General features: G+C 44.5%; 1 protein-coding gene across 1 annotated transcript in view; it reads left to right on the top strand.

Annotated features, from left to right (window-relative positions):
* Positions 1–12,128, top strand: part of LOC101617188 (aldehyde oxidase 2) — an 88,753-nt gene that overhangs the window by 48,562 nt on the left and 28,063 nt on the right. Inside the window, exons 21-24 of the mRNA XM_045148365.1 lie at positions 1,116–1,212; positions 1,674–1,798; positions 2,962–3,095; positions 5,748–5,835. Coding sequence (XP_045004300.1) covers positions 1,116–1,212; positions 1,674–1,798; positions 2,962–3,095; positions 5,748–5,835 — 444 coding nt within the window. The remainder of the gene's footprint in view (positions 1–1,115; positions 1,213–1,673; positions 1,799–2,961; positions 3,096–5,747; positions 5,836–12,128) is intronic.

Raw genomic sequence — 12,128 nt, 5'->3', positions numbered from 1 at the left:
ATCGTTTAGTTCATGCTAAACCATTTCTTGGGTGGGAGGTTGAGAAGACGGATTTTCACTCACTGGGCTGCCACACTTTCTGTTATTCCCCTCAGCTAATATTTGTAATCATCATCTTTTTGAAAAGTCCTGGATCCTTTCTCAACTTTTTTTTTTAATCTGGTCTCTAAAAATTTTACTATAAATTTAAAACTATTGCAAAAGATTTATTATCTGGCACATTTTATTTGGATACGCGTTTTATAAACATGTCAAAGCCTCTGAGCTGAAAATTTCATTCATTACATTTATAGAAAAAGCCTGTCATAGTACTGAGCAGTAAAGCTTATTTTCACAGTGAAACCCACCAGCCAAATCAGTCTTACTTTGTAATAGAAAAGGTCTGGCCCCTGGTTTTCTTTTTCTTTCTTTCTTCCTTTCTTTCTTTTTTTTTTTTTTTTTTTCAGTTTTTCAAGGCAGGGTGTCACTCCAGCTTAGGCTGACCTGGAATTCACTCTGTAATCTCAGGGTAGCCTTGAACTCACAGCGATCCTTCTACCTCTGCCTTCTGAGTGTTGGGATTAAAGGTGTGCGCCGCCACGCCCAGCTTGCCCCTCGTTTTCTTTAAATAAGTATGCTAAGTGGAAAAACAAGCCCTTGTGGAAAATGCCAAAAACCCAAAAGAATGGCCTGCTTGCGTTGTGTGTAGACCTGTGTCTTGATTCTCAACATAGCCTCAGCCTTTTCAGAGTCCCGAGTGAGAGGCTCATGCATAAACGCAAGTGTTTTGCTTCAGGAACATGACCAGGGAAGTCTCAGAACCTGGCCCACAATGCATCGGGACCTGTCCCCTGGAGATCCATGCCGGAAAACAAGAAACTAGCACCTAGCATAGGGACCATCCCACAGACCCCAGGCTCAGACCTGAACACAGCTTCCCTTAGTCCTTTGTCCTTGGTTGTGCTGGCTTTCTCTGCAAATCCAGAAGGCACCCCGTCTGACATCTTGTCTGCTCTAGTGTTCTTGATCCTTGACACCTTTCCCGTGTCCCAGGAGACAGGGCTCTGAAGGACTGTGCTGCCAACGGGAGGAAAAATAAGAATAACTCACTTGTGTGTTTTTCTGCTATTGTGCAGGATGCCATAAAACACAATTCTTTCCTGTGCCCTGAAAAAAAGCTTGAGAAAGGAAACATCGAGGAGGCATTTAACAACGTGGATCAAATTGTTGAAGGTGAGCCGCTTGGCAGAGTGAAGAGCCCCACTACCTGAACTGCTCTGGCCCATGGATCAAGGGCATGTCGCTCCCCCTCAGGAAGATCACCCCCTTGAGGCTTTGCCGGACTTATACTTCCTCCTCTCAAAGTGTGGGAGGTGTGGGGCGCGACTGTATGCATGGACACTGCTTTGGGGGTGCAGGGGTGGTCAAAGCAACAAAAGAAGCAAGCAAAAAGTCCCTAAGATTTGGTGGGTCAAAGTCAGAGTACGGACCAGAATCTAGCACCTTGAACTTTCAGAGCCGTAGTCTCTGGAACGGATGCTCTTGGTTTCCGCAAGACAAAAGGGCCTGGTTCCTGGTCGAGGCTCCTCCAGGTCAACCAGTGCACATCTTCCTTGCTTTTGAGTTCCTCCAAGATGATGGCTTCCAAGCAACCTGCACACCTGCAGAAATTTTCCTGTGCTTACACTTCACAGGAGAGGTCCACGTAGGAGGACAAGAACATTTTTACATGGAAACACAAAGAGTGCTCGTCATCCCAAAGTCAGAGGACAAAGAACTGGACATTTATGTGTCCGCACAGGATCCAGCCCATGTGCAGGTGAGTAAGGCCCGCATCGCCCAGCCCCAAGCTGCTCCCGCCGCCCTCACGGTGGCCAGGTCCCACAGCCTCACGTGGTGTAGTTGTTTTATCTACACAAAGTTAGAATCCCAGTGTTCGACGTGTGTAAAGCAGCTAAGATCTCAGAAATGCTTTTCTCCAATTTTTTCCTGATCTTGTCAAGTCATAAAAGCACAGACCTGGCCACTTTAAATTGTCAGAATAGGGCTGGAGAGATGGCTTAGTGGTTAAGCGCCTGCCTGTGAAGCCTAAGGACCCCAGTTCGAGGCTCGATTCCCCAGGACCCACGTTAGCCAGATGCACAAGGAGCACATGCGTATAGAGTTTGTTTGTAGTGGCTGGAGGCCCTGGCGCACCCATTCTCTCTGCCTCTTTCTCTTTCTGTCTGTCACTCTCAAATAAATAAACAAGAATAAACAAAAATTCTTTAAATTGTCAGAATAACTTTATTTGCATCAAGCTTACATGAATATGGTAAAACATCACTAAGTTTTTCCTATATTTGATTTTCCTCTAAACTAATCATTTCACCTTTAAAATGAAGACACCACTTTGTACTATATTTTTGTTGTTATGTTGATACAGAGTCTCACTCTAGTGAAGTCTGACCTGGAACTAACTCACCCTGTAGCCCAGGCTGGACTCAAACTACAGGTGATCCTTCTACCTTAGGCTCCCAAGTGCTGTGACTAAAAGCATGTGTCACCCTAACTGACTTACACCACATTTTTACTTCCTCGGTCACAGAGTCCTCCAGGCTTTAGCCACAGACATGCCATCCTCTTTAGTAGGATGTCAACATTCACTGCTTTTCACAACTCTTTGGGTCTTTAGTTCTAGGCATTTGACTGGAGCCTAGCTTCCGACAAGAATCCAGGGCTTTGAAAGTTTCTTTCCTTGTAAATATGTTATCTGCCAGAAGAGCTGTGCTGTGCAGATCAATAGTGTTTGTAAACAAACAGAGAGCGCGCGCGCGCGCACACACACACACACACACACACACACACACACACGCACCCGCACAAGACAGGCTGAGGCTACCTCCTGTTTCTCAAGGGAGGTAGATGTGAGTGCTTTTTGCTGTGGTATTTCAGTGAACAACAACAATAAAAATTTCACTCTTATAACCCTCGCTTTTGCAGAAAACAGTGTCCTCTACTTTGAACATCCCCTTCAACAGGATTGCCTGCCACGTAAAACGAGTGGGTGGAGGCTTTGGAGGGAAAGTGGTAAGACCCGCTGCTTTGGGAGCCATTGCAGCAGTGGGGGCCACCAAGTAAGTTCACTGGGAGCGGGGAGCTCAGGGCATCAGTGGCCTGACAGTCACCTTTGCTTGCTGTCAGAGCCACCTGTGTGACCCTGGGCACTGCAGCCTCCTACCTCTGATTCTTTATAAAATGTGACTAACTCCTGCCTTCCGACCCTCCTACACTTTTAGTATCTGTAAAAGCCACCTGAACACAGGATTTTGAATAAGATAATGGCCTTTAAATAGAAAGGGTGGGAATAAGCGTTGAATACCTCCAGAGCTGAGGCAAGCTTTATTCTTTCTTTTACTTTTATTTTTTGAGAGAGAGTGTGTGAGAGAGACAATTGCCTCACCAGGGCTTCAGCTACTGTAAATCAAACTCCAGACACTTGCGCCACCTAGTGGGCATGGGCGACCTTGTGCTTGCCTCACCTCTGTGCATCTGGCTTACATGGGATCTGGAGAGTCTAACATGGGTCCTTAGGCTTCACAGGCAAGCGCCATAACTGCTAAACCACCTCTCCAGTCCGCAAGCTTTATTCTTGAACTTAGGGAGGGTGGCCATTCAGGAGCAAAGCAAGGCTCCTTGCGTTTATCCCAGAGCAGTGTAGAGGGAGGAAAGACAGGCTGTTCATCCTCGGCTTCTCTAAGTGCTGTCTCATGGACAGATGGCCCTGGGCTGGCCACAATGGAAGGCTCACTTCTCTGCTGCTCATGACTTAGCATTCAAGTTTAGTGGATGCTGGTTTCTGACCCTTGTTCATCTATGGTGGGCTGTTGTTGCTGTGGTTGGGGGGGAGGGGCAGGAGGAGGTTGGTGTTTTGTTAGAGCTCAGTCAGTCAGCAAAGCCCCCATGTGCAGCTCCCTTTGAAAGGCCCTGTGTAGCTGAGAACAGGTCCTGGAGTTCTCAGGCATGTGTCTCCATCTGCAGGGAGAAGAGAAAAATGGGATCTGAGCACTCCCACCCCATGCTTGCCATAACGAATCCCTCCGTATCACGCTCCCCGGGGATCACCAGCTCATGTACTCTGACAGGCCTTATGCTTTCAGACCTCTCACAAAGAGGCACTGAGTCGTATGGATCATTCAAACTCCAGTGCCTAAGGTCATCCCTGCTGGCCCCTGTATCCACGTCTTTCACCAAAAGTCATCCACTGGGCCCACTGTGCAGCCAAATGCCTTCATATATCTGTCCTGGCACACATTGTCATGCATTGAGTGGCCACAGAACGCTGTTCCCAGGTCTCCTGAGAGTAAGAAATTCCTGCCTCAAAAGTACATAAATAGGGGCTGGAGAGATGGCTTAGCGGTTAAGCGCTTGCCTGTGAAGCCTAAGGACCCCGGTTCGAGGCTCGGTTCCCCAGGTCCCACGTTAGCCAGATGCACAAGGGGGTGCACGTGTCTGGAGTTCGTTTGCAGTGGCTGGAAGCCCTGGCGCGCCCATTCTCTCTCTCTCCCTCTATCTGTCTTTCTCTCTGTGTCTGTCGCTCTCAAATAAATAAATAAATAAATAATTTTAAAAAAAAAAAGTACATAAATAGGCTGGGTATGGTGGCATATGCCTTTACACCCAGCACTTGGGAGGCAGAGGTAAGAGGACCACCATGAGTTCAAGGCTACCCTGAGACTACATAGTGAATTCCAGGTCAACCTGAGCTAGAGTGAGACCTTACCTTGAAAAAAACAAACAAACAAAAAGAAATAAAAAAAACAAACAAACAAAATAAAAACAACAACAAACTAGGGGCTGGAGAGATGGCTTAGCAGTTAAGGTGCTTGCCTACAAAGCCAAAAGACCCAGGTTTGATTTCCCAAATCCTACATAAAGTCAGATGCACAAGGTGGTACATACATCTTGATTTCATTTGCAGTGGCTGGAGGTCCTGGCATGCCCACTCTCTGCCTCTCTTTCTCTCTTTCTCTTTCAAATAAATTAATTAATTAAATATTTTAAAATTTAAACAAAAAAGAAAGGAAGGAAGAAAGAAATCCCTGTCTCCTATCTGAATCCTAGCCTATTGAATCAAAATTACTAGAGAATGGGCCTAGAAACTACACACTCAACTGTTGTTTTTCTAGCAGTGTTATTAACTTTGTGTTTACTTGTTTACACTCTCTCCTTTGTAACTAGTGGTAGGAATATGCAAAATGACTCAATCTGGGTGAAAGTCAAATTTGAAGCTATAAAAACACAATTTAACCAGTATATGACATTAATTGGAGGGGGTGTTTGATTTCTTTTTGTTTTTCAAGATAGGGTCTCACTCTAGTCCAGGCTGACCTGGAATTCACTATGTAGTCTCAGGCTGGTCTCAAACTAACAGCAATCCTTCTACATCAGCCTTCCAAGTGCTGGGATTAAAAGTGTGTGCCACCATGCCAAACAACATTAATCTTTTTTAAATTTGTCTCCAAACATTGAGTTGCAAACCAGAGAAACAATATCTAATTTAACTATTTCTTACATTAATTCCCATCGGTGCCCAGCAGATGATATGTGATTAGTAAGTACAGATATGTGGATACATGGGTGGTGTGATGGGTAAGTAGGCAGAGAGCTGAGGACAGGAGTAAATAAGGAGATTAATAGAGGTGGAAGGATGGGTAGATGAACAGATGCGTGAGTGAGGGGACAGGCGTGCAAAGACGAAAGGACAATCTAAGGTTTGTTTTCTATAGAACTGGCCATCCCATTCGTCTTGTTCTGGATCGTGAAGATGACATGTTAATAACTGGAGGGAGGCACCCATTATTTGGAAAATATAAAGTGAGTATTAGAGATGAGATTATTTAAATGCCTTATTTTATTTGAATTGCTTTGTCTTTTTCTATGATTTTGATCTTGCTAAATTCTTGGGAGGGTTTTTTTTGGGGGGTGGAGGAGTTTTGAGGTAGGGTCTTGCTCTAGCCCAGGCTGACCTCGAATTCACTATGTAATCTCAGGCTGTCCTCGAACTCATGATGATCCTCCTACTTCAGCCTCCCGAGTGGTGGAGTTAGAGGCATACACCACCACATCCAGCTTGAGTTTGCTGAATTCTAAAAACAATCAGCACCTAAAATATTGAAAGAGGGTGGTATGTATTCTGAGACTCCAGACATTTTATCATGAACTTTTTTAAAAAATCCATTTACTTATTTATTTATGAGAAAGAGGCAGATAGAAAGAATGAGTGTACCAGGGCTTTCTGCTTCCTGCCACTGCAAACAAACTCCAGACATACGTACCACTTTGTGCAGCTGGCTTTATGTGGCTACTGGGGAATTGAACCTGGGCTGTCCGGCTTTTCAAGCAAGCACCTTTAATCACTGTAGTTAACTATTAAGGGTATTTGCTAGGGGCTGGAGAGATAGCTTATTGAGTAAGAGCTCTTGCAGTGCAAGACCTGAGAGTGCCTGCAAAGGCCTGAGTTCAGTCCCCAGAATTCACATTAAAAAGGCAGGTGTGGGGCTAGAAGGAAGGCTTAGCAGTTAAGGCATTTGCCTGGAAGGCCAAAGGACCCAGGTTCAATTCCCCAGGACCCACGTTAGATGCACAAGGGGATGCACGCATTTGGAGTTCGTTTGCAGTGGCTGGAGGCCCTGGCGTACCCATTCTCTCCCTCTCTCTCTCTCCCTCTTTCTCTGTCAAATAAATAATAAATAAATAAAAATAAAATTTTTTTTAAAAGTCAGATGTGGCCACACATGCCTATAGCTCCAGTCCTGAAGAAGTGCTGGGGCTCTTTGGTCAGCCGGTCTGACTGGCAATGGCAGCTCCAGGTTCAGTGAGAAAGTTTGTCTCAAGAAAACATGTGGATGGTCAACAGGGGAGGATACCAGATGCTCTCTCCTGGCCTCAACACATGTGTATGTGAGGTGTGTACATCTGCACACAGACATGCATACACTACACATACATTCACCACACGTAATATCCACACACACCAAAGAAATTGTTAGCAACCAGATGACAATTTTTTTTTCAAATTTGTGATTGAGTTGTTAGAATGGTTCTAATGAAATATGAAGTGTATCAAACATTGTTTCTTCGGGAATGGCCTGCGGCATGCACGTAGATTTCCTGTTTGATTTGCCATTGCCTTGGATTATTAAATTATCTCACCTGAATTACTAATGCTACAACCCTCCATACCACAGCACAATTGGCATTAATACTTTTTATAATTAGAGGGCAAGGAACCATAGTTGACCATTAAACTTTTTAAAAATAGATATTTTGCCAGGCATGGTGGAGCATACCTTTTAGCCCAGAACTTGGGAGGTAGGAGGATCACCATGAGTTCAAGGCTGCCCTGAGACTGCATAGTGAATTCTAGGTCAGTCTGAGCTAGAGTGAAATCCTACCACCAAAAACCTAAAATAAATAGTAAATAAGTTTATTTATTACAGAGGGAAAGAATGGGCACACCCGGGCCTCTAGTCACTGAAAACAAACTCCAAACACATGTGTCACCTTGTGCATCTGCTTGTGCATGTGGGTTCTGAGGAATCAGACCTGGGTCCTTAGGCTTTGTAGGCAAGCACCTTAACTGCCAAGCCATCTCTCCAGCTAAATTTTTTTTAAATGCTGTTTAACCGGAACCATTCTCTAAGAAGCTCCATTTAAGAGACATGAGTCAAGGAGATTCAAGGCTTTTTTTTAATCATTAAATATTTTATTTATCTAATTGGAGAGAGAGAGAGAGAATGGGTGCACCAGGACCTCTAACCACTGCAAATGAACTCCAGATGCATGTACCTTCTTTTGCATCTGGCTTATGGGAAATTGAACCTGGGCTCTTAGGCTTCACAGGCAAGTGCCTTAATCACTAAGCCATCTCTCCAGCCCCCATTAAGCTTTTTATTTGCCTTCAGATACACAGAAATTAATAGTCATGAAAAGGCAGGCGAGATGAGCACACCTGTAATCCCAGTGCTGGGGAGGCAGACAGAGACGAGTGGACTTAGGAGAAACTAGCTAGCTAGTCTAGCCAATTCTGTCTAGTGAGAGACCTGTCTCAATAAACTAGATGTAGAGGATAGATGGAGATAGTCAAAATAAACCTCTGGCCTGCACACACGTATACACAAAAAAGGGGGGGAGGAGTTAATAGTCACAGCTTTTTTGTTTTGTTTTGTTTTTCGAGGCAGGGTTTCACTCTAGCTCAGGCTGACCTGGAATTCACTACGTAGTCTCGAACTCACGATGACCCCCCTACTTCTGCCTCCTGAGGTCTGGGATTAAAGGCGCGCACCACCACGCCCGACAGTCACAGCTATTTCTATCATCCTCTAGACGCACAAGGAGCACAGAGGCACAGCGCTGTGACTGTGGCAGTATTGTTCTTACGGTGGTTGCTGGTCACAAGTTAAGCTTTGTAGCACTGCTATTAGGCTTTTAAAAAAATAAAAGCCGCCTTTAATCCCAGCACTCGGGAGGCAGAGGTAGGAGGATCACCATGAGTTCGAGGCCACCCTGAGAATACGGAGTGAATTCCAGGTCAGCCTGAGCTAGAGTGAGACCCTACCTCGAAAAACCAAAAAAAATAAAAAATAAAATAAATAAAAGCAGTGAATTCCAGGTCAGCCCAGACTAGACTGAGGCTCTACCTCGAAAAAAAAAAAAAATACTTATTAAGAAGGTTCTAAGTTATTAATATTTGGTAATAGTATGGTAATTATCATAACATAAAATATAGCTAAAAACAGAAGTAGACTTTCAAAATAATCACAAATTTGGGGCTGGAGAGATGGCTTAGCAGTTAAGGTGCTTGTCTGCCAAGCCTCAGGACCCAGGTTCAGTCCCCCAGGACCTACATAAGCCAGATGCACTAGGTGGCACATGTGTCTGGAGTTCGTTTACAGTGGCCCTAATGTGCCCATTCCCCCCCCCTTTCTCTCTCTCCCACAAATAATAAATAAAATAGCTTTTAAAGTCACCAGTTTTATTTTTAGAAATCCAATTTCGCTTTCAGTACACTATGTATCTGCCTGTGTGGATGCATACACATAGAAAGATACAACTTCAAGCATACTTGGTTATTCAGGACTACTTGCAACTTATAATGGTTGAGTACGTGTATATTTGTTACTTTTCTTGTTGCTGTGACCAGAGGCCTGTGAGGAGCAGCTTAGGGGAGGGAGGGTTTATTTTGATTCACAGTTCAGAGAGCAGAGTCCATTATGACAAGGAAGGCCTGCCAGCTGGGGCAGCACCTCCCCCAGCAGCTGGAGTGGGAGGCTCCTTACAGCTGGACAGACCAGGAGGTAGGGAGTCCCCCGAGGAAGCAGATCCGGGATCTGATCTTCAAGGCCACCCCTAGTGGCCTACGTCTGCCAGCTAGGCCCTAGGTCCTAGTTCCACAACCTCCCAAAAGACTCACCAACTGGGAACCAAGCGTTCAAACGTATAAACCTATGCAGGACATTTCACATTCAAACGATAGCAATTACAAACAGGTTCTTCCAAAATTATTGAAAATTTTAAATTGTCTAAGAATTCTCTAAAATAAATAAAAAAGAAATTTAAAATAATTTAAAAATAAGGGTTGGACACGTTAGCCAGATGCACAAGGGGACACATGCATCTGGAGCTCGTTTGCAATGGCTGGAGGCCCTGGCGTGCCCATTCTCTCTCTCTCTCTCTCTCTCTCTCTCTCTGTCTCTTTCTCTCTGTGTGTCTGTCACTCTCAAATAAATAAATAAAAATTTAAAAAAAAATAGGGGTTGGAGAGATGGCTTAGCAGTTAATGTGCTTGCCTGAGAAGCCTAAGGACCCAGGTTCAATTCCCCAGTACCCTTCTCGTAAACCAGATGCACGTGGTAGTGCATGCATTTGGAGTTCATTTACAGTGGCTAGAGGCCCTGGCCTGACCATTCTATCACTCTATCTGTGTCTCTCTCTCTCTCTCTCTCTCTCTCTCTCTCTCTCTCTCTCTCTCTCTCTGCCTCTCTCTCTCTCATAAATAAATAAAAATGAATAATTTTTTTTAAAAAGCCAGGCATGGTGGCTTTAATCCCAGCACTCAGGAGGCAGAGGTAGTAGGGTCACCATGAGTTCAAGGCCACCCTAAGACTACATAGTGAATTCCAGGTCAGCCTAAGCTAGAGTGAGACCCTACCTCAAAAAACCAAAAATATAAAAATTAAATTAAAAAAAAAAAAGAATTTCCAGCCAGGTATGGTGGCACACACCTTTAATCCCAGCACTCAGGAGGCAGAGGTCAGGAGGATCACTGTGAGTTCGAGGCCACCCTGAGACTACGTAGTGAATTCCAGGTCAGCCTGGACTAGAGCAAGACCCTACCTTGAAAAAAACCAAACAAAGCATCAAATTTTAGAATTTTCTTTTTTGGGTTTTTGTTGTTGTTGTTGTTGTTGTTTGGTTGGTTGTTTTTTCAAGGTAGGGTTTCACTCTAACCCAGGCTGACCTGTAATTCACTATGTAATCTCAGGCTGGCCTCGAACTCACAGCAATCCTCCTACATCAGCCTTCCAATTGTTGGGATTAAAGGTGTGCACCACCACACCCAGCTCTTAAAAATATTTTTTTTTATTCATTTGCAAGAAGAGAATGAGAGGGCTGGAGGGATAGCTTAGTGGTTAAGGTGTTTGCCTGCAAAACCAAAGGACCCAGGTTCAATTCCCCAGGACTCACATTAGCCAAATGCACAAGGGGGCACACATGTCTGGAGTTTGTTTGCAATGGCTGGAGGCCCTGGAGTGCCCATTCTCTTTATCTCTCTCTCTCCCTCTTTCTCTGTCAAATAAATAATAAAATATTTTTTAAAAAAAAGAGAGAGTGAGAGAATAGACATGCTAGGGCTTCTTGCTACTGCATACAAACTCCAGATCATGTGCCACTTTGTACATCTGCCTTTACTGAGCCACCTCCTCAGCACCTTTCTTTTTTCTTTTCTTTTCTTTTTTTTTTTTCTTTTGTTAAGATTTTTATTTATTTATTTATTTATTAGAGACAGAGAGATGGATGGGAGGGAGAGAGAGTACAGATGCACCAGGTCCTCTAGCCACTGCAAACGAACTCCAGACACATAGGCCACCATGTGCATCTGGCTTACGTGGGACCTGGAGAATCAAACCAGGGACCTTAGGCTTCGCAGGCAAGCACTTTAACCACTAAGCCATTTCTCCAGCCCTTTTTGTTTTATTTTATTTTATTTTTATTTATTTATTTTGGGAGGGGTTTAAAGGTTGGGTCTTGCTCCTGGAATTCACTATGTAGTCTCAGGGTGGTCTCGAACTCACAGTGGTCCTCCTACCTCTGCCTTCCAAGTGCTAACATTAAAGGCATGTGCCGTGACACCTGGCTGGAATTTTTACTTTCAGCTTGGGTTACATAGACCAGATAGGAGAGTAGCAACACTGGAAAACTGCAAGCTTTCCTTAGGGCCTACCACCACTTGCGAAGCGTCTTAAATGCTTGCTAAGATGAGCATAGCCATTCCTAGGCATGAATTCACCAGCATCAGGCTCCCGAGGCTTTCCTGTAACAAAACACTGTGATTCATCCTCCAGCTTTCTGGGATCCCAAAGACTTTCCCACCGGGGGAAAACCACAGTCTAAATTAGCAGGAAAGCCAGTGCAAAATGACGGAGAATCTTCCAAGAATACAGAAGATGAGAACGGCAATTACATCCTGGGAGATGAGCAAGAACTTGAGAATTTTATGTCGAGTGGGAGGCCAGAAAATGGTCTGTTCAAAGGAAAGAACTCAACAAAACACAGGGCAGAAAATGTCTTCTTCAGTAAACACTGAAAAACAAGGCAACGGCAGGCCAGCATTCCACCAAGTACCAGTCCTCAGTCCTGTTAAGTAGGGGAACCTTGGTATGGTTCTCACTTGACATGTACTTTTCTTTTTTTTTTTTTTTATCAAGGTAGGGTCTCACTCTAGCCCAGGCTAACCTGGAATTCACTATGTAGTCTCAGGGTGGCCTTGAACTCACGGCGATCCTCCTACCTCTGCCTCCCGAGTGCTGGGATTAAAGGCGTGTGCCACCACGCCCAGCTTACTTGGCAAGTACTTTTTAAACAAATCAGTAACACGTCGTCATTTT

This window comes from Jaculus jaculus, chromosome 4, assembly GCF_020740685.1.
Source record: "Jaculus jaculus isolate mJacJac1 chromosome 4, mJacJac1.mat.Y.cur, whole genome shotgun sequence".
Taxonomy (NCBI): Eukaryota; Metazoa; Chordata; class Mammalia; order Rodentia; family Dipodidae; genus Jaculus; species Jaculus jaculus.
This window is presented reverse-complemented; position numbering and strand designations above follow the sequence as displayed.